The 26,684-nt window shown below is 42.7% G+C and overlaps 1 protein-coding gene across 2 annotated transcripts in view; it reads right to left on the bottom strand.

Moving 5' to 3' along the window:
- LOC106565583 (SLIT-ROBO Rho GTPase-activating protein 3) overlaps window positions 1–26,051 on the bottom strand; it is a 123,478-nt gene extending 97,427 nt beyond the window's left edge. For both annotated transcript variants that reach the window (XM_014132865.2, XM_014132866.2), the window contains exon 1: window positions 25,519–26,051. In XM_014132865.2, the coding sequence (XP_013988340.1) occupies window positions 25,519–25,585 (67 nt within the window). In that variant the 5' untranslated portion in view covers window positions 25,586–26,051. The remainder of the gene's footprint in view (window positions 1–25,518) is intronic.
- Between the last annotated feature and the right edge of the window lie 633 nt (window positions 26,052–26,684).

Genomic DNA, 26,684 nt, shown 5'->3' with positions numbered 1-26,684 from the left:
GTCCATCTCTCCCTGGTCTGTCAGTTTGTCTGCCTACCTGACTGCCTGCACTGTTTGCCTGCCTGCTCTGTCAGCCTGTTTATCATTTATCCCTGATCATTACCATCTGGTTTAGAGAGGTGAGCCAGCACCCAGTTCGAATACAGGGTGTGACAGGACAAATCTGGTGGGAAGTGAGCTGGCAACCGGAGGGTTTCTGGTATCAAATCCTAGTCGCCATTGCCTACCTACCGTTGTGACCTTGTGCCCTTGAGCAAGGCACTTAACCCCCACAACAACATCACCCCGGGCGCCCAGTGTGGCAGCCCCCTGCACCTCTCCAAAACCTGTATACAGTATGTACTGTCTATCGATGTGTATATACGTCTGTCTTTCAGGGGAGAATGGGTTAAAAGTCCAATTTCAGTTGGACCTTGATCAATCATAATACTATGTGAAGATTACTTTAGGGGGTATTATTTGATTGGCAAAATATCTGATTCCCTTTCAATTGCCAACTGTTTTTCAAATCTCAATTTCTTCAAACAGTCACCTGTCAAGTGGAGTGCTGTGGTGTATACTAAAAGGAAGGAAATGTGACAGCTTCTCATCACAGGTCCAGAGGTTCAGACAGACAGAAAGACAGACCACTTCACAGTGAGAGATGAATAAGTCACCCCTTCTCTCTCTCTTTCTCTTGCTCTCATCCTTCCTCACCATTGATTTTCTCTCCTTCCTGAGTATCATCATCACAGTGTCACCATGCTACACAGGACTGAAGCTTCAAGGAAGCCAATGCCCCAGCGCACCAGACATGCCCTTTCACAACACCAGCCGTCAATCACAGCCGTATCCAGGCACCAGCTGCCATGGAGAACCAAGAAAAATAGACTGCATGGTGTCTCCATGGCAACATGGGCATGCACACATCCCTTGGGAGCAGCTGATTGGAGGAGAGCAGGGTGGGGGGATGCAGATAGGTGTGGAAGTGGGGTTAGAACACATGTGTAGGTTCACTCCTTGTGACATGACATTAATGTTATTTTCTCTTTCTGTCTCTGGATGTGTAGCAAGCGGAGGCTTTGGATGGATCAAATAATGTAAACATAAAACATAATCTTCTTTAACCTGTCTGGGCTAGGGGGCAGTATTTTCACGGCCGGATGAAAAACGTACCCAATTTAAACAGGTTACTACTCTGGCCCAGAAACTAGAATATGCATATTATTAGTAGATTTGGATAGAAAACACTCTGAAGTTTCTAAAACTGTTTGAATGGTGTCTGCGAGTATAACAGAACTCATATGGCAGGCAAAAACCTGAGACAATTTCAAGCAGGAAGTGGAAAGTCTGAGAATTGTAGTTCTTCTTTGATTCTCTATCGAAGCTACAGTGTCTGTGGGGTGACGTCGCACTTCCTAAGGCTTCCATTGGCTGGCTAAAGCCTTCAGAAAGTGGTTTGAGCATTCTCCTGTCACTGGCCAGAGTATAGGAGCTCATTCACTGAGTGGTCTGCCTGGCAACAAAGGGATTGGATATGCGCAGTCACGCGAGCACGCCGTTCCTTCTTTTTCTTCTTGAATGAATATGCTATTGTCCGGTTGGAATATTATCGCAATTTTACGTAAAAAATACCATAAAGATTGATTTTAAACAGCGTTTGACATGCTTCTAAGTACGGTAATGGAACATTTTGACTTTTCGTCTCTCGTTCTGCGCTCGCGCGTTATGCCTTTGGATAAGTGATCTGTACGCTCGAACAAAACGGAGGTATTTCTACATAAATATGGATTATTTGGAACAAAAATAACATTTCTTGTGGAAGTAGCAGTCCTGGGAGTGCATTCTGACGAAAATCAGCAAAGGTAAGACAATATTTCTAATACTAATTCTGAGTTTAGGTTGCCCCGAACTTCGCCGTGATGGCTGAGCTATGTACTCAGAATATTGAAAAATGTTCTTTCTCCATAAAGCTATTTTAAAATCTGACACAGCGGTTGCATCCAGGAGTAGTCCATCTATAATTCTTTAAATAATTGTTATATATTTTGTCAACGTTTATGGTGAGTATTTTTGTAAATTGATGTGCACTTTCAACGGACGTTTTGGTGGGAATACATTTTCTGAACATCACGCGCCAATGTAAAATGCTGTTTTTGGATATAAATATGAACTTTGTCGAACAAAACATACATGTATTGTGTAACATAATGTCCTAGGAGTGTCATCTGATGAAGATCGTCAAAGGTTAGTGCTTCATTTAGCTGTGTTTTGGGTTTTATTGACACATGTCCTTGCTTGGAAAATGGCTGTGTGATTATTTTGTCTATGTACTCTCCTAACATAATCTGTTTTGCTTTCGCTGTAAAGCCTTTTTGAAATCAGACAATGTGGTTACATCAAGGAGAAGTGTATCTTTAAAATGGTGTAAAATAGTTGTATGTTTGAGAAAGTTGAATTATGACATTTGTTGTTTTTGAATTTGCCGCCCTGATATTTCACTGGCTGTGTCCCGCAGGTGGGACGCTAGCCCATTGAAGTTAATTACTTTGTATTATTGCTGCTCTGAAACACATCCCTTAATAGAGTCAGTAAATAAAAGGGCTTTATCTCCCAGCAGTAACCCAGGCTGAACATCCTTGGGAACGATACAGCGATACTCTATGCACAATATATCTCATACTCTGCAATCACATAATTTATCAAATACACTATACACGCCATCTGCATTGACAATATTGTAGAGCATGATGTCTGATTTGAGTATTTTAACAGGTCTAGCCATTATGATATTACTGCTCTATGGTAAAACATGCATTTGTAGCCAAAGTGTTCACCCTGCCAGACTATTGCTCACCCATTAGCGCGAGACAGTTTCCACAGAGGCCAAGGTCACCTGGTGCCTCAGAACAGTAAACAGAAACCACAGGGAGAGCTTATGTATTCTGGGAGTAGACTGTACCACCACAGCTACATACAGCAGCTACAGTAGAAAGAGGAACTTCCTATAGAACAGGAGAGAGAGAGAGAGAGAGAGAGAGAGAGAGAGAGAGAGAGAGAGAGAGAGAGAGAGAGAGAGAGAGAGAGAGAGAGAGAGAGAGAGAGAGAGAGAGAGAGAGAGAGAGAGAGAGAGAGAGAGAGAGAGAGAGAGAGAGAGAGAGAGAGAGAGACGAGACAGACAGACAGACAGACAGACAGACAGACAGACAGACAGACAGACAGACAGACAGACAGACAGACAGACAGACAGACAGACAGACAGACAGACAGACAGACAGACAGACAGACAGAGAGAGACACAGACAGACAGACAGACAGACAGACAGACAGACAGACAGACAGACAGACAGACAGACAGACAGACAGACAGACAGACAGACAGACAGACAGACAGACAGACAGACAGACAGACAGACAGACGCAAGTAAGGAGATAGCCTTGTGCCTCCTGTCCGCTGCTCTCTGGCCAACTCCAGCCAAAAGTCTCTGGAGAGCCCAAACCAACTGACCAAGCAAACATGCTCTCAAAAATAACTGCATTTATGGGATCGTACCTTGAAATGGCTGCCAGTGTACCATTGCCTCCAAACCAAGAGTATCAAGTAAAAAAGAGTAAGTAGCCTTGCTCAAGCTTAGGCTTGTGCGAGCCGGAAAAGCTCATTGGTGCAGGAGCCTATCTCCTGTTTCTGTAGCCTGAGGCATGCTATCACAGGGCCTTAACCCCAATCTATCTCCTGTTTCTGTAGCCTGAGGCATGCTATCACAGGGCCTTAACCCCAATCTATCTCCTGTTTCTGTAGCCTGAGGCATGCTATCACAGGGCCTTAACCCCAATCTATCTCCTGTTTCTGTAGCCTGAGGCATGCTATCACAGGGCCTTAACCCCAATCTATCTCCTGTTTCTGTAGCCTGAGGCATGCAATCCCCTTGGCCTTAACCCCAATCTATCTCCTGTTTCTGTAGCCTGAGGCATGCTATTACAGGGCCTTAACCCCAATCTATCTCCTGTTTCTGTAGCCTGAGCCATGCTATCACAGGGCCTTAACCCCAATCTATCTCCTGTTTCTGTAGCCTGAGGCATGCTATCACAGGGCCTTAACCCCAATCTCCTTAATGCAAGAAGAAGAAGAGAAGAAGAAGAGACTCATCAAGTCACATTTTTACAGTCCTTGGTATGACTCAGACGGGATCGAAATCACAACCTTCAAATCGTAGGGTGGACACTAACAACAAGGCCACTGAGCGTCTAGTAGTCTACTTTAAACACCAGTTATTTACTTTCTATTTAAGGATGTAGATCTGAAAGCTCAACAGATGAGTTTCTCTTCTGTGTGTCTCTCATTCCCCTTTTGTTAAGGAAAATAATTGCCTCCTCCAGAGATAGTCAACAATTATTAACTGCAATCCTTCTCTGTGTTTGCTAGGAGTGACTTGGGGGTCCTGATCAGAGACAGTACAGTGGTGATGACAGACAAGACCAAGGCATAGAGCTGCTGTGCTGGGAGTCCCAGGCCAGTGTGAAAAGCTGACAGTGATGAATGTCAATATTTGGGATTGCACTATACTGAGGCCACTGAGACCAGTCAGTTGAAAAAGTGTGAGAGAGCAGAGCATGACCCTGGAGACCCCATCCATAGAAAGACTGCATCATGACTTCATGTCAGTGCTGGGATTTGTTCTGCAGTGGGGCTCACCTGTGGAGAAATTCACCAAACACAGCCTAGGTCTACCTCCCTGGGCTCCACAGTCATGAGCCTGCCCCACACATTCCAAGGGGCCCAGACAATCCTCTCTGCACATGGATTCATCATTGAGCCACGGTACAGTATAATGTGTGTGTGATGTCAAGTGGAATGTATAAGCGGATGATTTAGCTCCAGAGTTCCCTCGATCTTCTACATCCATCTTGACTGCTAGAAGTTTTGCCACCTGTGTTTATTCACTTGACAGTTGTGCTTTTCTAGGTCTTCAGTAATGTATAATGGGAGCCTGTGCTGCGATGCTACAGTACATCTCTATCTTCAGTGGAGGTTGCTGAAGGACTGCTGTGCTGCTAATAGCTGCCTCAGCTCAATGGTATTTTCATTCATAATCAGTATAATATATTGCTATATCATATTGTTAATCAACCAGGTCAAAGTGTAATTAGGAGTTTATTAATGACTAAAACTTTTTATCCCCCCTTTCTATTTGGTATGGTAGGAAAGAGCCCATGCAGCGAAGTGTTGGCAGTGTGCTGTTGCTAATGTTACTGGTTGTCAGAGGCCACTGTTGTTTTAGCGCTTCTCACCGCTGACCATCTCAGTAACAGAGATTAAATCATCTGAAAAGTAGAATAGCCCGCTGTGTCGTCCATGGAAACTCCTTGGCTGGGAACTAATGTGGCCTAAATACCATGCCATCATTTCCCCTGCCTGGCTGTGCTGGCTGTGCTCCAACTAGGATTGCTGCTCACTGCTGCATACACAATATCGTGGACATTTTTTCTTCCCTTTCTGTATTGGTTTTTGGTGCTTTTTGTCTCATTTAGAATTATTTTGAGAATAAAAAACTGACTGCATGCTTAGTTACGTGAGATCATGTATTGAAATGGCAGTAACTATTCAGGAGGCCCATGTGTAATTCACCAATGCCGAAGCAAACACAATGATTGAACCTGGGGACTAATCTGTTATTGTAACAGACAAATTAATACTCCGCAGATCACTCATTAAATAGAAGCTTTTGCTTTTCTACTAAGGCCTTAAAAAATATTATGGACAACAAAGGGAAACCCAGCCGCATAGCTGCCCAGTGACGCGAGCCTACCAGACGAGCTAAATGCCTTTTATAATCGAGGCAAGCAACACCGAAGCATGTATGAGATCACCAGCTGTTCCGGACGACTGTGTAATCACGCTCTCCGTAGCCGATGTGAGCAAGACCTTTAAACAGGTCAACATTCACAAAGCCGGGTGGTCATGCCTCACATCAACAAAATCATGCCGGAAACCCTAGACCTACTCCAATTCGGATACCGCCCCAACAGATCCACAGATGACGCAATCTCAATCGCACTCCACACTGCCCTTTCCCACCTGGACAAAAGGAACACCTATGTGAGAATGCTGTTCATTGACTACAGCTCAGCGTTCAACACCATAGTGCCCATAAAGCTCATCACTAAGCTAAGGACCCTAGGACTAAACACCTCCCTCTGCAACTGAATCTTGGACTTCTTGACGGGCTACCCCCAGGTGCCTCAAAGTGATTATCTCGGGATATGTTGTCGGAATCGGTTCAGCCACCGGGCTTCTCCATGCATTGCGCTGACAGAGATAAACACCTCTCTGGGAAGAGGAAGGGCAGAGGTGTATGCTTCATGATTAACAACTCATAGTGTAATCATAACAACATACAGGAAGTCAAGTCCTTCTGCTCACCCAACGTAGAATTCCTTACTATCAAATGCCGGCCATATTACCTCCCAAGAGAATTCTCATCAGTTATCGTCACAACTGTGTACATTCCCCCTCAAGAAGACACCAAGACGGCCCTCAAGGAACTTCACTGGACTCTATGTAAACTGGAAACCATACATCCTGAGACTGCATTTATTGTAGCTGGGGATTTTAACAAAGCAAATTTGAGAACAAGGCTACCTAAATTCTATCAGCATATTGATTGCACTACACGCGGGGGTAATACACTCGATCACTGCTATTCTCACTTCCGCAATGCATACAAAGCCCTCCCCCGCCCTCCCTTCGGCAAATCCGACCACGATGCCATCTTGCTCCTACCGTCTTATGGGCAGAAACTCAAGATGTACCAGTGACTAGAACCATTCAACGCTGGTCTGACCAATCGGAATCCACGCTTCAAGATTGTTTTGATAACGCAGACTGGGATATGTTCCGGTCAGCCTCAGAGAACAACATCGATCTATATGCTGACTTGGTGAGTGAGTTTATAAAGAAGTGCATTGGAGATGTTGTAACCACTGTGACTATTAAAACCTACCCTAACCAGAAACTATGGATGGATGGCGGCATTCGCGCAAAACTGAAAACAGACCTCTTTCCACATTTAAACATGGAAAGAGGTCTGGAAATATGTCTGAATATAAACAGCGTAGTTAATCCCTCCGCAAGGCAATCAAACAAGCGAAAAGCCGGTACAGGGACAAAGTAAAGTCGCAATTCAACGGCTCAGACACGAGATGTATGTGGCAGGGTCGACAGGAAATCACGGACTACAAAAATAGTCGTCCTCAGAGCATGAGCAAACCAGCTGGCTGGTGTGTTTACGGACATATTCAATCTCTCTCTATCCCAGTCTGCTGTCCCCAAATGCTTCAAGATGGCCACCAATGTTCCTGTACCCAAGAAGGCAAAGATAACTGAACTAAATGACTAAATGACTACTTCGGAATATGTCCGAGTGTATTACCCCCGCGTGTTGTGCAATCAATATGCTGATAGAATTTAGGAATTTAGGACCTTGTGAAGATGCTGGAAGAAACAGGTACAAAAGTATCTATATTCTCAGTAAAACAAGTCCTATATCGACATAACCTGAAAGGCCGCTCAGCAAGGAAGATGCCACTGCTCCAAAACTGCCATAAAAAAGCCAGACTACGGTTTGCAACTGCACATGGGGACAAAGATCGTACTTTTTGGAGAAATGTCCTCTGGTCTGATGAAACAAAAATAGAACTGTTTGGCCATAATGACCATCGTTTTGTTTGGAAGTTAAAGCTTGGTCTCAAATGGGTCTTCCAAATGGACAATGACCCCAAGCATACTTCCAAAGTTGTGGCAAAATGGCTTAAGGACAACAAAGTCAAGGTATTGGAGTGGCAATCACAAAGCCCTGACATCAATCCTATAGAACATTTGTGGGCAGAACTGAAAAGGCGTGTGCGAGCAAGGAGACCTACAAACCTGCATCAGTTACTCCAGCTCTGTCAGGAGGAATGGGCCAGAAATCATCCAACTTTTTGTGGGAAGCTTGTGGAAGGTTACTTAAAATGTTTGACCCAAGTTAAACAATTTCAAGGCAATGCTACCAAATAATAATTGTGTGTATGTACACTTCTGACCCACTGGGAATGTGATGAAAGAAATAAAAGCTGAAATAAATAATTCTCTCTACTTTTCTTCTGACATTTCACATTCTTAAAATAAAGTGGTGATCCTAACTGACCTAAGACAGGGAATTTTTACTAGGATTAAATGTCAGGAATTATGAAAAACTGAGTTTAAATGTATTTGGCTAAGGTGTATGTAAACTTCCAACTTCAACTGTATCTTACATTACTTATATCATATGTATATACTGTATTGTATACCATCTATTGCACCTTGCCTATGCCGCATGGCCATCGCTCCAACTATTCATATGTACATATTCTCATTCATCCCTTTACATTTGTGTGTATTAGGTAGTTGTTGGGAAATTGTTAGATTACTTGTTAGATATTACTGCACTGTCGGAACTAGAAGCACAAGTATTTCGCTACACTCGCATCTGCATGTGACCAATAAAAGCTGATTTGATTTGGTAAGGGTAGGCAACAACACATCTGCCACGCTGATCCTCAACACTGGAGCCCCTCAGGGGTGATTGCTTAGTCCCCTCCTGTACTCCCTGTTCACCGATAACTGCGTGGCCAAGCACGACTCCAACACCATCATTAAGTTTGCTGACGACACAACAGTAGTAGGCCTGATCACCGACAACGATGAGACAGCCTATAGGGAGGAGGTCAGAGACCTGGCCGTGTGGTGCCAGGACAACAACCTCTCCCTCAATGTGAGCAAGACAAAGGAGCTGATTGTGGACTATAGGAAAAGGAGGGCTGAACAGGCCCCCATTAACATTGACGGGGCTGAAGTGGAGCGGGTTGAGAGTTTCAAGTTCCTTGGTGTCCACATCACCAACAAACTATCATGGTTAAAAAACATCAAGACAGTTGTGAAGAGGGCACGACAACACCTTTTCCTCCTGAGGAGACTGAAAAGATTTGTCATGGGTCCCAAGATCCTTAAAAAAGTTATACAGCTGCACCAAGTCTAGGACCAAAAGTCTCCTTAACTTTTTAGGGTATAGGGGGCAGTATTTTCGATTTTGGATGAAAAGTGTGCCCAGAGTAAACTGCCTAATACTCGGGCCCAGAGTCAAATATCTGCATATTATTAGTAGATTTGGATAGAAAACACTCTGAAGTTTCTAAAACTGTTTGAATGATGTCTGTGAGTATAACAGAACTCATATGGCAGGCAGAAACCTGAGACAAATCCAACCAGGAAGTGTGGAAATCTGAGAATTGTAGTTCTTCTTTTGAATCCCTATCGAAACTACAGTGTCTGTGGGGTCATGTTGCACTTCCTAAGGCTTCCATTGGCTGTCAACAGCCTTCAGAAAGTTTTTCCATCCTTCTCCTGTTACTGGTCAGAGAATAGTAGCTCAGTCAATGAGTGGACTGCCTATGGACAAAGGACTTGGTGATGCCCGATCCCGCGAATGCGCCGTTCCTTCTTTTTCTTCTGTAATGAATACGCTATTGTCTGGTTGGAATATTATCAACGTTTTATGTTAAAAGTACCCTAAGGAATGATTGTAAACAAAGTTTGACATGTTTCTACGACCGGTAATGGAACATTTTGACTTTTCGTCTCTGGTACTGCGCTCGCGCGTTATGCCTTTGGATAGTGATCTGAACGCACGAACAAAACGGAGGTATTTGGACATAAATATGGAGTATTTCAAACAAAACAAACATTTCTTGTGGAAGTAGGAGTCCTCGGAGTGCATTCTGACAAAGATCAGCAAAGGTAAGAGAATATTTATAATACTAATTCAGAGTTGTGTTGATGCCAGAACTTGGCGGGTAGCTGTATAGCTTGCTTCGATGGCTGAGCTATGTACTCAGAATATTGAACCATGTGCTTTCTCCGTAAAGTTATTTTGAAATCTGACAAAGCGGTTGCATCAAGGAGTAGTGTATCTATAATTCTTTCAATAACTGTTGTAAATTTTATCAACGTTTATGATGAGTATTTCTGTAAATTGATGTGCACATTCACCGGAGGTTTGGTGGGAATACATTTTCTGAACATCACGCGCCAATGTAAAATGCTGTTTTTGGATATAAATATGAACTTTATCGAGCAAAACATACATGTATTGTATAACATGAAGTCCTATGAGTGCCATCTGATGAAGATCATTAAAGGTTAGTGAATATTTTAGCTGTACTTTTGGTTTTTGTGATGCATGTCCTTGCTTGGAAAATGGCTGTGTGGATTTTCTTGTGAAGTTTATGTCCTAACATAATCAAATTTTATGCTTTCGCCGTAAAGCCTTTTTGAAATCGGAGAATGTGGTTAGATTAACGAGAGTCTTATCTTTAAAATTGTGTAAAATAGTTGATTGTTTGAGAAAATGAAATTATGAGATTTTTGCTGTTTTGTATTTCACGCCATGCTATTTCACTGGCTGTTGAATAGTGTGGGACGGTCACGTCCCACCTAGTCCAGAGAAGTTAACAGCTTCTACCCCCAAGCCATAAGACTACTGAACAATTAATCAAATGTCCACCTTGATTATTTACGTTGACCCCCCCTCCGCCTTTGTTTTTACACTGCTGTTACTTGCAGTTAATTATCTATGCATAGTCACTTTACAAATGACCTCAACTAAGCTGCACCCCTGCACATTGACTCGGCCCTGTTACCCCCTGTATATAGCCTCGTTATGGTTATGTCATTTTCTTGTTACTTTTGTATTGTATTTATTTTTTTATTTTGTAAATATTTTCTTACCTCTATTTCTTGAACTTCATTGTTGGTTAAGGGCTTGTAAGTAAGCATTTCAGAGTAAGGTCTACACCTATAGTATTTGGCACATGGGACAAATTACATTTGATTTGATTATTTCTGAAATCCACAGAACAATTTATACAAACTAGCAATTTATTGTGAGCAGCTGCAGTCACTTCAGACTTGGCCAATTGGGACCAGGACAACTACAGTAGAGGAAACACTGATTGCATTGACTGAGTTGGCCAACATATTGGTCTTTATGGAGACACATGGCCTGGTCATAGTTTACAGTGATCTAAACTAGACTGTTGTTTCAAAAATGGTGGTTTGGAACATGGTGACCATAGACACCATATAGACTACATAATTGTTTGGGACCCACTGGTTGGTTCTCACGGCTCAATTACTTCACACTAGGCTCAGCACACTGTGACCAGAAACCTTGTTTTGATGATCTGATGAATATTGCCGAAGACCAATATGAAATATGAGTTAATCAGTGCAAATCTATTGCAATCGTTTGAGGCTTTTTACCACTTGGATGTTGCCTTAATACCTAACACTGCATGGATGGTTTGCTGCATTGATCTCCCCTGTCTGATTACAGAAAAGCTGCCTTGTAACCTGGAGTTAAAACAGACACACTCCCAACCTCGCATAATTCAAATGGGATGTCATCATTGTTAAACCAAAGATCATAGTCAATAAAATCAGCCCGATTTAAACTAATATTGAGGCGGCTTGATATCAAATAATAAACACATGGGTGTTTTAAACTCTGTTAAATATCTACTCTGATTAAGATTCAAAGATGTCTGCAGAAAGAATGGGGTGTGAGCTGTGATATTAAAAAACAATCTATTTTGGCTATTGAACTATAGTAAATGAACTGGATTAACACCCGTAACAGAATGATGGTAACAGAATGACATCATGGGTCCCTGATCTGTACTATACAGAAATGCATAATTATGAATGTCATTCTCTTTATGGTGACATATCCTGAGTAGGTACACAAAGGTAGAACAATTGAATATCCTCCCTTGGATGTTTGAGCTCCGCCCCCAAACATGACCAAATTTGATTCTTGTAGGACGGGAAGTATCCTCGTTGAAGAAGGTTGAAATGACTAGCAACGGAAAATAAACTTAACCTCATATGTCCGGCTTTCGCATCAATAAAATAATATTGATAACCTCTAGCAACACTACTTATCAGTCGTAAGGTTAAATGTGTCCCTCGCAATCAAATAAAAGTTGAACCACAATCTTGGTGTAAACGGTGGTAGATTATGTGGTAGGAAGTCTTGTGTGAAATGCGTGGTCTAATGGCAGCCCACTGTCTAACACAGCAGGATTGTTGTGTAGTTTGGACAGAAGTTGGATTCAGACGTTTATTTGATAGCAAGGGACACATTTAACCTTACAACTGGTTCTTAGTGATTATAGATATGCTTTTATTGACGGGACATTTTTGAGGGGTGAAGCCGGACATATGAGGTAAGGTATATTTTCCGTCACCAGGCATTCAACCTTCCACAACTAGGATACTTCCTGTCCTACAAGATTATAGTTGTGGTCGCAGCTAAGCACAGCAGAGCAAAGTTCAGTAAAATACAGTACAGCACAGTAAAGTAGAGTTCAGTGCAGTATAGTTCAGTACAGAAAATTATAAAGTACAGTACTGTATTGTACTGACCTATACTCTACTTTTCTTTAGTGTACTGTACTGTCCAAACTACTTTCAACGTCCATGGACGTCCGGTGTTGGTCGTTGCTTAGTGGGTGAGAGGGCTGGTTACAGTAAGTGGAATGTGGGCTCATGGGTAGGTGTCAGTAAGAGCCGGGAGAGGTGACATTAAATGGAGAGAGAGAAAAGAGAGACAAGGGGAGGGGTTGCCCAAACTGTTTTCACACTCTTTCTTTGACCTCCATGGAACAGAATTTTTTAATAAAACAGCTATAAGCTGAACATAACAGTATGCCAGTGGAAGGGAGGACAGTAGCAGGTGCCCCAACTGTGGTTATTTTATTTTTTTAATTTATATTTTATTTTACTTATTTTTTGCTGTTTATCCAACTCTGGATTGAGTTTCCTACTAATTCCCATTGTAGCCAATTCAGCTGCAGTCATTCTGTTACTGATTTGTTGGTCATTCTGTTACCAATTTTGTAACAGAATGACACGTTTTAATAACTTAAATCATAAACCAAATTGTTATCAGTAAACCAAATTGTTATCAGTAAAGACACGATAACTAATTGGTAGGTCTACCTTAACTTGTTACTTCTGTGAACTTTCAGTATCCTCATGCATCATGATGGAGAGAAATTAGAAAATACAGTATTCAGACCCCTTGACTTTTCCACATTTTGTTACGTTACAGCCCTAGTCTAAATTGTATTAAATATTTTTTCCCTCATCAATCTACACATAATAGCCCATAATGACAAAGCAAAAACAGGTTGAGAAGTTTTTGCAAATGTATAAAAAATTTTTTAAACAAAAATACCTTATTTCCATAAGTATTCAGACCCTTTGCCATGAGACTCGAAATTGTTTCCATTAATCATCCTTGAGATCTTTCTACAACTTGATTGGAGTCCACCTGTGGTAAATTCAATTGATTGGACATGATTTGGAAAGGCACAAACCTATCTTACAAAAGGTCTCACAGTTGACAGTGTATGTCAGAGCAAAAACCAAGGCATGAGGTCGAAGGAATTGTCCGTAGAGCTCTGAGACAGGATTGTGTCGAGGCACAGATCTGGGTAAGGGTACCAAAACATTTCTACAGCATTGAAGGTCCCCAAAAACACAGTGGCCTCCATCATTCTTAAACTCTTCCTAGAGCTTGCTGCCCGGCCAAACTGAGAAATCGGGGGAGAAGGGCCTTGGTCAGGGAGGTGACCAAGACCCCAATGTTCACTCTGACAGAGCTCCTCTGTGGAGATGGGAGAACGTTCTAGAAGGACAGCCATCTCTGCAGCACTCCACCAATCAGGCCTTTATGGCAGAGTGGCCAGACGGAAGCCACTCCTCAGTAAAAGGCACATGACAGCTCGCTTGGAGTTTGCCGAAAGGCACCTAAAGGACTCTCAGACCATGAGAAAAAAGATTCCCTGGTCTGATTAAACCATGAATGAACTCTTTGGCCTGAATGCCAGGCATCACCTCTGGATGAAACTTGGCACCATTCCTACAGTGCAGCATGGTGGTGGCAGCATCATGCTGTGAGGATGTCTTTCAATGGCAGGGACTGGGAGACTAGTCAGGATCAAGGGAAAGATGAATGGAGCAAAGTACAGAGAGATCCTTGATGAAAACCTGCTCCAGAGCCCTCAGGACCTCATACTGGGGCGAAGGTTCACCTTCCAACAGGACAACGACCCGAACCACACAGCTAAGACAACGCAGGAGTGGCTTCGGGACAATTCTCTGAATGTCCTTGAGTGGCCCAGCCAGAGCCCAGACTTGAACCCGATTTGAACATTTCTGGAGAGACCTGAAAATAGCTGGGCAGCGACGCCCCCCAACCAACCTGACAGAGCTTGAGAGGACTGCAGAGAGGAATGAGAGAAATTCCCCAAATACAGGTGTGCCAAGCTTGTAGCATCATACCCAACAAGACTCGAGGCTGTAATCGCTGCCAAAGGTGCTTCAACAAAGTACTGAGTAAAGGGTCTGAAGACTTATGTAAATGTCATATCAGTTTTTTATTTAAAAATAGATTTGCAAAATTTCTAAAAACCTGTTTTTGCTTTGTCAAAAAACAATTTAAGCAATTTTAGAATAAGGCTGTAACGTAACAAAATGTGAAGAAAGTCAAGGGGTCTGAATACTTTCCGAATGCACTGTACGTTGGTTTTTGGTAACAGAATGTCAAGACACTAGGCAATATTTCTTAATAAACTTACAGAAAGCAAATCATTTCAGCAAAACAAAATATAAATGTTGATATTATTTGGCAGGTGTCTTTGCTTCAATATTACTGTGTTTTGATGCATTTTTAATACCTATTAAATACTGTTTCGTGCTCTCACCACTGGTGTCCCCCAGGGCTCTGTTCTAGGCCCTCTCCTATTCTCGCTATACACCAAGTCACTTGGCTCTGTCATATCCTCACATGGTCTCTCCTATCATTGCTATGCAGACGACACACAATTAATCTTCTCCTTTCCCCCTTCTGACAACCAGGTGGCGAATCGCATCTCTGCATGTCTGGCAGACATATCAGTGTGGATGACGGATCACCACCTCAAGCTGAACCTCGGCAAGACGGAGCTGCTCTTCCTCCCGGGGAAGGACTGCCCGTTCCATGATCTCGCCATCACGGTTGACAACTCCCTTGTGTCCTCCTCCCAGAGTGCTAAGAACCTTGGAGTGACCCTGGACAACACCCTGTCGTTCTCTACTAACATCAAGGCGGTGACCCGATCCTGTAGGCTCATGCTCTACAACATTCGCAGAGTACGACCCTGCCTCACACAGGAAGCGGCGCAGGTCCTAATCCAGGCACTTGTCATCTCCCGTCTGGATTACTGCAACTCGCTGTTGGCTGGGCTCCCTGCCTGTGCCATTAAACCCCTACAACTCATCCAGAACGCCGCAGCCCGTCTGGTGTTCAACCTTCCCAAGTTCTCTCACGTCACCCCGCTCCTCCGCTCTCTCCACTGGCTTCCAGTTGAAGCTCGCATCCGCTACAAGACCATGGTGCTTGCCTACGGAGCTGTGAGGGGAACGGCACCTCCGTACCTTCAGGCTCTGATCAGGCCCTACACCCAAACAAGGGCACTGCGTTCATCCACCTCTGGCCTGCTCGCCTCCCTACCTCTGAGGAAGCACAGTTCCCACTCAGCCCAGTCAAAACTGTTCGCTGCTCTGGCACCCCAATGGTGGAACAAGCTCCCTCACGACGCCAGGACAGCGGAGTCAATCACCACCTTCCAGAGACACCTGAAACCCCACCTCTTTAAGGAATACCTGGGATAGGATAAAGTAATCCTTCTAACCCCCCCCCTTTAAAAGATGTAGATGCACTATTGTAAAGTGGTTGTTCCACTGGATATTATAAGGTGAATGCACCAATTTGTAAGTCGCTCTGGATAAGAGCGTCTGCTAAATGACTTAAATGTTAAAGTTGTCTAAGACCCCTTTTCCATCTGTTTGACCAGAAATCAAAGCCTTTGCTTATTCCATATTTTTAGGATGGGAAATGGTTGAAACATTTATATATGCCTTAATTTCTCTTAGCTTAAGACTCATAGCTTTCATTTGACACCAAATGTGATGTGCTCCTATGAACTTCACATGTTAGTGCTCATGGGGCTTTTTACATGGAAATGCCCACATTCCTTCTTAACACTTTTCATGTGCCAGCAGTTCAGCCATCACAAATTCCAGATGAAGACAAAATATATTCTGGAACCAATTATTCTATGTCAAAGACTTCAAATTATTATATGATTTATTGCAATACAACAAACCTTTAGCTATAATATGCTAAAGCAAAACAGAAGAACTGTCACGCCCTGACCTGAGAGAGACGGTTTGTTTCTCAATGTGGTTAGGTCAGGGTGTGGGGTGGGCCTTCTATGGTGTCTATTTCTTTGTTTTGAGCCGAGTATGGTTCCTAATCAGAGGCAGCTGTCTATCGTTGTCTCTGATTAGGAATCATACTTAGGCAGCCTTTCCCCACCTGTAGTTGTGGGATCTTAATTTTGTACTGCTTGTTAAACCTACAAGACATGACGGTCGTATTCATTGTTTATTCTTTTGTTTGTAGTGTTCTGAGGTAAAATAAATTACAACGATGAACACTTACCACGCTGCGCTTTGGTCCACTCCTTTTGACGATCGTGACAAGAACACAGGAGGTACAATCAGGAAAATATATAGGCATAGTATTTTTCTGATCCAAGCTAAGCTTACCAAAAGTTCTTAATAGGAAATGATTGTCAGATGTGCAAAATAGTATTTATTCTCAAATTATCCACATTTCACTGAAAGACTACCGTAAATTCCGGACTATAAGCCGCAACTTTTTTCCCAGGCTTTGAACCTCGCGGCTAATATATGGATTTTTCCCGCTTTCAATTTATTTTTTTACAAAAAAACACATTCTGTGACGTGCTCAGTTTTTTGGCGGAATGAAGCTTTCATTAGACTAATGAAATTGCCAGATGGGTTAAGGTCAAACAACTTTTTTGTTTACTGTTTAGATTAAATCGAGCGCTCTCAAATTTCCCATCATTCTGATTACGGTAGTCATTTTGTCACCCTCATCATGGCAAAGACAAGGAGAAATGCATATGATGCAGCTTTCAAGTTGAAGGCAATTGATCTGGCTGTTGGAAAAGGAAATAGAGCTGCTGCACGGGAGCTTGGTCTTAATGAGTCGATGATAAGACGTTGGAAACAGCAGCGTGAGGAATTGACTCAGTGCAAAAAGACAACTAAAGCTTACTGCTCATTTTTTATTTTTTGTTACAAGCCGTGTTTCGTTAAAGCCTATTTATTTTTGTTACAAGCCGTGTTTCGTTAAAGCCTGTGTAAAGTTCATTTGTTTCAATATACTGGTAGGCACCTGCGGCTTATAGACATGTGCGGCTTATTTATGTTCAAAATAATACTTTTTTTTTTAAATTCAGTGGGTGCGGCTTATATTCAGGTGTGCTTAACAGTCCGGAAATTACGGTAGTTGCATCTGTGCAGTACAGTGCACATCTCTGATCTCAGTAATTGTATTAGTGTGATCACTGGGAGTAACAACACCTATAGTCTACACTATTGTCTATCCACCCAATGTGTGAACACTATCCCCTTGGCTCTCACTTGGCAAGAAGTCGGTTTCTTTGGAATGCTTTTCATATTGGCTGCTTTCTCTAGCCCTTCTAATAAAACATAACACTTTCTCCCCTTTTAGTGTGCTGGGATGATAACTGAAACTCATCAAAGCCCTCTGCTCTGCATGAAACAAACAGGGGTAGACTGGGGAGAATCCTGAGGCATGAGAATTAATATTATGGGAGGCCATCAGTACATGATATACACTATATGGTTCTCTCTAACCTTAGTAAGGCATAGTTGGACTGTGGTTATGGTTCTAGCAGAGGACATTTGCATTCTTTTGCATTCTGTATTGTAGAAATCAGAGGCTAGATTTGTTCTTATGCTAAAACATTACTTTGTTACTCTAACTATCCCAGGGGTATTTAGCAGACCTCTGGGTAACATTGACATTACACAGACATAATGATTTTGGACATACAGTACCAGTCAAAAGTTTGGACACACCTACTCATTCAAGGGTTTTTCTTTATTTTTACTATTTTCTACATTGTAGAATAATAGTGAATACATCAAAACTATAAAATAACACATATGGAATCATGTAGTAAGCAAAAAAGTGTGAAACAAATCTAAATATATTTTATATTTGAGATTCTTCAAATAGCCACCCTTTCCTTGATGACAGCTTTGCACACACTTGGCCTTCTCTCAACCAGCTTCATGATGTAGTCACCTGGAATGCATTTCAATTAACAGGTGTGCCAGTCAATCATTACTTTAAGACATGAAGGTCAATCAATCCGGAAAATGTCAAGAACTTTGAAGGTTTCTTCATGTGCAGTCGCAAAAACCATCAAGCTCAATGATGAAACTGACTCATGAGGACCGCCACAAAAAAAGGGAAGACCCAGAGTTCATTGAGGTACAGTTAACTGTACCTCAGAAATTGCAGCCCAAAAAACTTCAGAGTTCAAGTTACAGACATATCTCAACATTAACTGTTCAGAGGAGACTGCGTGAATCAGGCCTTCATGGTTGAATTGCTGCAGAGAAACCACTACTAAAGGACACCAATAAGAAGAAGAGACTTGCTTGGGCCAAGAAACACGAGCAATGGACATTAGACCGGTGGAAATCTGTCCTTTGGTCTGATGAGTTCTAATTTGAGATCTTTGGTCTTTGTGAGACGCAGAATAGGTGAACGGATGATCTCTGCATGTGTTGTTCCCACCGAGAAGCATGGAGGTGTGATGGTGTGGGGGTGCTTTGCTGGTGACACTGTCTGTGATTTATTTAGAATTCAAGGCACACTTAACCAGCATGGCTACCATTCTACAGCGACATGCCATCCCATCTGGTTTGTGCTTAGTGGGACTATCATTTGTTTTTCAACAGGACAATGACCCAACACACCTCCAGGCTGTGTAAGGGGTATTTGACCAGATGACCTGGCCTCCACAATCACCCGACCTCAACCCAATTGAGATGGTTTGGGATGAGTTGGACCACAGAGTGAAAGAAAAGCAGCCAACAAGTGCTCAGCAAATGTGGGCACACCTTCAAAACTGTTGGAAAAGGATTCCAGGTGAAGCTGGTTGAGAGAATGCCAAGAGTGTGCAAAGCTGTCATCAATGCAAAGGGTGGCTACTTTGAAGAATCTAAAATATTTGTATTTGTTTAACACTTTTTTGGTTACTACATGATTCCATACGTGTTATTTCAAAGTTTACAATGTTGAAAATAGTCAAAATAAAGCAAAACACTTGAATGAGTAGGTGTGTCCAAACGTTTAACTGGTACTGTACCTGCTATGTGAGATGTGAATCAAATCCCACTTACTTTATTGCCTCTGCAGAGCAGGTTGAGTTTGTTTGCTTTTGGTCTGGTTGAGGACAACCTGCAGAGAAGGGCTTATCACCAGCCCAGTAGCAGAAACCTGAGCCCAAAGGTGTGAAAACTGAAAACTCCCTTGACCAGACCACAGAGTGCTGCCTGCCTGCCTGCAGCAACATGACCCTGTTTCCTCTGTCTGTCTGCGTGTGTGTGCGCTATTAGTGAGGAAATTGCCGGCATGCTTGTACATGAGTATCACCAGGGTTAGACAGACAGAGGGTGTACCGGTCATTAGCGAGCTGTGACCTGAGAAAGAGGCCATAAGGGAATGCTATGCTGCAAGGTAAACTCTGTCTTTTCTATGGAAGGCAAATAATGAATATGTGCGTGTATTCACTGAGTCATGATATGAATGTTAGAGCCTGTAGTGTACATGGTGACATTACCCATCAAGTACTAACAAATGCAAGAGTTTAGTCGGGAACTACAGATCTGTAACTGCATCACCTTCAATGATGTTCTCATAAGCACCATAAACAACACATTATAAAGACAGCATCACAGCTACAGAAAAACGCTAATGTGGAGAAAAGATGATGAGCTAATATACAGAACATTTTGGAGCAGATTTGGGTGGGCATGTTATTCAAAGCTCCGGCATCCTGTTCATTAAGGGTTCACTGTTCTAAAAAAACAACAAAAGGAGTCTGAGGAGATTGCTCTGTAGCACTTCTCCTGCAATGGGATCAGGTTCAGCATCAGAGCCAAAGCCAGGGAAGGCTGCCAAAAGGACAGGCAACATGCTGTCCCCCAGCCAGGGCCGGGTGTGTGGGGGGGATAGGGAGAGAGAACAGTACAGACAAATAACAGACAAATCTAATAAAAAACTAACCACTCACAAGACAACCACGCCATAGGAGTTTCACCACATGGCCCAGCTACACAACTGAGTGGTTTAGAAGGGATTATGAAAGGGGTGAAAACAAGCAGTGGAAATGCTTCAGTATTAGCTTATCAAGCCAATCTAGCATAAGAAGGAAGTAGAGAAGCTTCCCTGTAAAATGTAATGGATGAACAAGAAACGGAGATTACAGAGACATACACACATGCCAAAAGAGAAGTTGACTTATGAAATTCACATATCTTTTGAGCAAAATGTTTGTGGCAATGTGAAGTTGTTTTCTTGCTTGGTGAATCATTTAAAATGCAGACATTTAAGAAGAAACAGAGACTAATCACAGTGATAACATTGCCCTTTCCTATTGGCTCATAGGTCTTCATCCTCAAGCTCAAATGACTATTAAAATGATTCACTGATGCCTTACTGAAATCAATCTATCAACAAATACAAGCCAAGCAACCTTGCAGCAGCTAGCTATGCTGTGCCACGGCCTATCAGAAAGGCAACACTGATCATCAACACCCTCTCTCTCGTATACATCATCCATACATAAAAACGCAATAACTCACCACGTCAGGGGCCATCTCTAAACTGAAGCTCATTATGGTAGCACAGTGGTTGGGCCTTACAGACAGAAAGGGCCCCAAAACGCTGCCATTGTTGTTAACCAACTGATGAACAAAACCAACAGGCCGTGGATGTCGGAGCTCCCTTGTGTTGGTTGCTGGAGATCCTCTGTGTGGTTGAGCAGCTGAGAATGAGTGAAGAGGCGGATTTCTCCATAAATTAGCATCAGTCTCTTCCTTGCTCTCTTTCAAGGCCTTGTCTTACACACAGCCAGGCTTTATAGAACAAGAGAATGGCTCCCATGGCAGCTTCAGATGTATGCTGAATAATAGATGGTTGAATGAACAAAACGGCCTTCCAGTCGGCACAGTGCCATGGTAGAGAGAGAGAGGAGCCATAATGGAGAAGTCTGGCCAATGGCAAGCTGAAGACAAGATGTTATTAACTAGGCATAATTTAAAGTCACACCACCATATAAGGCAACATTAGGTTTCACTACCATTATTACCAGCAGTAATAGACATACAACCCTTCCCCAGTAGAAGTAAGAGTGGTGCGGTAGAGCAACCCATAATCCTCCAGTAGCAGTTCACACTCTCCTCTCCTCCTAGCCTAGCATCTGAGGGTTGACTCAGGGGATCATTAACCATAAGCCCCTGCAGCACAGTAACTGAGACTGGGTGAGTGGGAGGAATTCTCCCTCTCTCGCTTACTGACACTGCCACTCAACCCACTTAGCAGCACTGATGCTTAAGACGGTTCTCCTCATTCCCTTGGTGCCTGTTCAGTCACTTTTTCACCCTTATTGTTATACGCCACCCCCTCTGTCTTTATGGTTCATTTGGATGGCTTACATTATATACAGCATTTCTGAGGAGTTCAGGCTTCTCTAGCATGCTAAAATATTCCCTGTATTCCCATTCTTACAGTAGTAGAAGACAATTCACAGTATTATTCTCAATGATCCAGCTCAATCTCTTATTTGACTCCTTTGTATTTCACACCCCACGGCCACTACCCTGAGATGCATAGGAACACAGTGACAGCAGCACGGGCTGGATTATCTAGGATGGCACTGGGTGAAATTGCATCATTGATATCATTTTTAAAACATGTCTCGCCAAGCCCAGTGATAAACATGGTGAATAACAAATTAACACGCTTGACAATAATAAACTACAAATCCCCAGCTGCAACCCTGACAGAATTCCCTAAAAGCCTTTACCTCAGGCCTAAATCACAAATTGAATCTCTCAGTCTGTGATCCATTATTAGATCCATAATCTCAGACTTTGAAATCAATGAAACAGAGCTATGTACATACAGTGCCTTCGGAAAGCGAAAACATGTTTTTAGAAATGTTTGCAAATGTATTACAAATAAAAAACAGAAATACCTTATTTACATAAGTATTCAGACCCTTCGCTATCAGATTCGAAATTGAGCTCAGGTGCACCCTGTTTCCATTGATCATACTTGAGATGTTTCTACAACTTGATTGGAGTCCACCTGTGGTAAATTCAATTGATTGGACATGATTTGGAAAGGCACACACCTGTCTATATAAGGTCCCACAGTTGACAGTGCATGTTAGAGCAAATACCAAGCCATGAGGTTGAAGGAACTGTCCGTAGAGGTCGAGACAGGATTGTGTCGAGGTACAGATCTGGGGAAGGGTAATAAAATGTCTGCAGCATTGAAGGTTGCCAAGAACACAGTGGCCTCCATCATTCTTAAATGGAAGAAGTTTGGAACCACCAAGACTCGTCCTAGAGCTGGCCACCCGTCCAAACTAAGCAATCGGGGGAAAAGGGCCTTGGTCAGGGAGGTGACCAAGAACCAAATGGTCACTCTGACAGAGCTGTAGAGTTCTTCTGTGGGGTCCGAATACTTATGTAAATGTCATATCAGTTTTATAAACTAGCAAACATTTCTAAAAAACAGTTTTTTCTTTGTCATTATCGGGTATTGTGTGTAGATTTGAGGGGGGGAAAAAAAATGAATCAATTTTAGAATAAAACTAACGTAACAACATTTTTAAAAAGTAAATGGGTCTGAATACTTTCCAAAGGCACCATAAAAAAGTGCAGTGAGGCAGGTCCAGGCAACAGAAGGCTAACAGGCCAGCGGAAGTGTGATCATCCACACTATTAAAGGGTGTAAACTGTGAGAGTATACACATTCTTTCTAATTTATCACAGACAATAACTGTGAGTGTGAAGGCTAAAATGACCAGCTATTGTCACCAGGCCTTGATACTGTCTGGCCCAGGGTAAGACAATCAGTCAAATAAAGTAAATCTACATTTGCTTCATTAGATCTAGATGCTCCAAGAGGAAGGACAGAAAACAGGGTGTAAAGATAAATAGAAAAAATATGACATTTCACCATAGGTAGCATGCAAAACAACATCTGTATCTTTCATAACACCTTCAGAGCCTCATTCGCATGAGAAGACCCATCAGCCAGATGTTAGTGTCACCTGTCTGGACTCTGGGGAGATAGTGTTAGATGTCATATGAGGGTAAAACCTCTGTTCAGAGCAGAAGCCACGTAAGCCTGGATACAGACCCCACAGGACCTGCCATGTTGTTCAGTCGCAGCACAGACAGCACAGACCACCCTCCCCTCCGCCTCACTCTCTCTCATGCGCGCGCGCACACACACACACACACACACACACACACACACACACACACACACACACACACACACACACACACACACACACACACACTACCTTGACGTTCTGAGGGTGCACTGTCAATTCGTAAACATCAGCCAGGCAGAAAACACACATACTGTAGGGGAGGGATCCCCAACTGGCAGCCTGCGGGTAAGTTTTCTGTTAAAAAATACACATTGGGGGTGGACATAAGACTGCAAAAACACCAGCAAATCAGCTCCAGGTGATTTTAATTTTGGAAATATGTTCCAAAGTATTCCCATTCATAGAGATATTTACATTGTGTGTATTAAACATTACAAACACCTTCCTAATATTGAGTTGCACCACCTTTTTCCCTCAGAACAGCCTCAATTCATTGATGCATGAACTCTACAAGCTGTCGACAGCGTTCCACAGGGATGCTGGTCCATGTTGACTCCAAAGCTTTCCACAGTTATGTCAAGTTGGCTGGATGTCCTTTGGGTGGTGGGCCATTCTGATACATAGGGGAAATTGTTGAGTGTGAAAAATCCAGCAGCGTTGCAGTTCTTGACACGCTCAAACCAGTGCCCCTGGCACCTACTACCATACCCTGTTCAAAAGGCACTTACATCTTTTGTCTTGCCCATTCACCCTCTGAATGGCACACATACACAATACTCAATTGTCTGAAGGTGTAAAAATCCTTCTTTAACCTGTCTTCCCCCCTTCATCTACATTGATTGAAATGGATTTAACAGCTGACATCAATAAGGGATCATAGCTTTCACCTGGATTCACCTGGTCAGTCTGTCATGGAAAAAGCAGGTGTTCCTAATGTTTTGTACACTCAGTGTATGTGATAATATGCAAATGTAAGCAAGTTTTGAAAAGATTATGTTTTAGTCAAATATTATATCTGTTTGGGCTTCTTGAGGTCAATTTGCAGTCTACAAATTATTTGTAATTATGTTCTGCCATCCGTTCAAAAAAACTATTTGCCAGCGGCTGAATCTAGTTTTTGATCCCACCAGAGCCCCACTGCTGTAGTGGTGTCATGCTATGTTTATTTTTTTATTTTTAGTTAACATTTATTTAACTAGGCAAATTCTTATTTACAATGACAGCCTACCCCGGCCAAACCCAGACAACGCTGGGCCAATTGTGCACCGCCCTATGAGACTCCCAATCACGGCCAGATGTGATACAGCCTGGATTCGAACCAGAGACTGCAGTGATGCCTCTTGCACTTAGACAATGTATTCAAATATAATTGATATGCGATATAAATTGATGCTATTTGCTTCTCCAGTGACATTAATATAGAGGCAATATGGTGTGGCTGAACTCAAAGGCTCAATAAATGTAAACAAAGGAGCGCAATTAACCGAGCTCCGCACCAGATTGCCCCCCCCCCGCAGGGACCATGACAGTACACAGATCGTTCTACCCAGCAACAAAGCGTGCACCATTTCAAACACACTGACCCTAAATCGAACCAGACTGAAAAGCCCATGTCCGACTCCGAGTTTCTAAACCTTGTCTATTACCCTGGCGTCTTCTAGGGTGCATATAAGAATTGACCTCAGTTATATGATTCCTACTTTCGAACGTTCGTGGTCTCTCCCACATGTTCAGCGGCCTCATCAATGGGCCTACAGAAGTTAATGGACAGATCACCTGTCACCTGAAGGCTGGGTACAATATAATTATATGCAAAATAGCTACATAGATAGGGATGCTGATGATAAAGGTGACCAAACCACAGTGATGGACGCTATGTCTACTACTTGACGAGCCCTCGGCACTGGTAAGGAGACCAAGCAGGCACAAAAGCTAAACGTCGATTTACTTATGATTCGTTGAAATATAATAATGAAACTGTAGCCTATGCTTTCCCAATTTTGTCTCGTGTCATTTAGCTTGCAGGGCTATTGATGCAGTTCCACAAGGTCAAAACATTTCTGAATATGCATATCCTTTATTACCCACCTTTGACTTGCGTTTCATATTCTCCTATGATCTCCTTGTCCTTCTTGACTCTGGTTTGAGATGACATTTTTCGTGGGGGCTTGCGCAAGAGTCGACTCCAGCAGCGTTGTTCTCCGTCCTCTGCTCTTTGTGTCCGATTAGCTCAATGCAAAAAATGTAAACTCAAGTTTCAAGTAACGCTTATCACTTAATGAAGAAATGAAACGCGAAATTCTAGAGTGAGCTCCCTAATGCTCACCTGCAGAGGGCTATGTCTATTTTATCTTGAAGAGAAGTACTACGCTTTTCTTGATAAAGCATGCCATCCAATGCAAAAGCTGCAGCGGAGAAAAACAAAACCCTTCTACTCAAAGCAAGAAAATAATGGAAATAGAATGATCGTGGGTGTAGGCTAGGCGCTCACCCATTTCGATGATTTCTTTATTTCTAGAGTGCCCAAAAATGAATATTTGTGCGTTCGCAGTGGACCAGTCTTTGATTAGCTGTGCGCTCTGAGAATTTGCGCTGCAGGGATGTATGAATTGAGTCGAACGTCACACGAGTCTCCTCCCGTTGTAGAACTCTCTCTCTTAATCTCACTCTCTCACACACATTTTGTTGCATGAAATGTGGTATCTGTTAGCCAGTGTTTTTCTTTAATTTGATATGATTTCTTGCATTTTCTTCAATGTCGGCTAAAAAGTGTCTGATTCTGCCAGTTAGTGTCTTATTCCGTCATAAATCAAATCAAATTTTATTTGTCACATGGCCGAATACAACAGGTGTAGACCTTACAGTGAAATGCTTACTTACAAGCCCTTAACCAACAATAGAGTTTTAAGAAACATACCTAAAAAAAAAGAAATAAAAGTAAGAAATAATTCAATAGCAGCAGTATTGTGCAGGGGCACCGGTTAGTCAAGGTAATTGAGGTAATATGTAGGTAGGATTATTAGATAATAAGCAGAGAGTACTCAGCAGCGCAAAGGGGAGGTGGGGGGGGGGGGCAGTCGTACCCTCTTCACGACTGTCTTGGTGTGCTTGGACCATGTTAGTTTGTTGGTGATGTGGACACCAAGGAACTTGGACCTCTCAACCTGCTCCACTGCAGCCCCGTCGATGAGAATGGAGGTGTGCTCGGTCTTCCTTTTCCTGTAATACACAATCATCTCCTTTGTCTTGATCAC

This window comes from Salmo salar, chromosome ssa12 (assembly GCF_905237065.1).
Source record: "Salmo salar chromosome ssa12, Ssal_v3.1, whole genome shotgun sequence".
In the NCBI taxonomy this organism is placed as follows: Eukaryota; Metazoa; Chordata; class Actinopteri; order Salmoniformes; family Salmonidae; genus Salmo; species Salmo salar.
The sequence above is the reverse complement of the archived record's forward strand: the minus strand, read 5'-3'. Positions and strand labels throughout refer to the sequence as shown.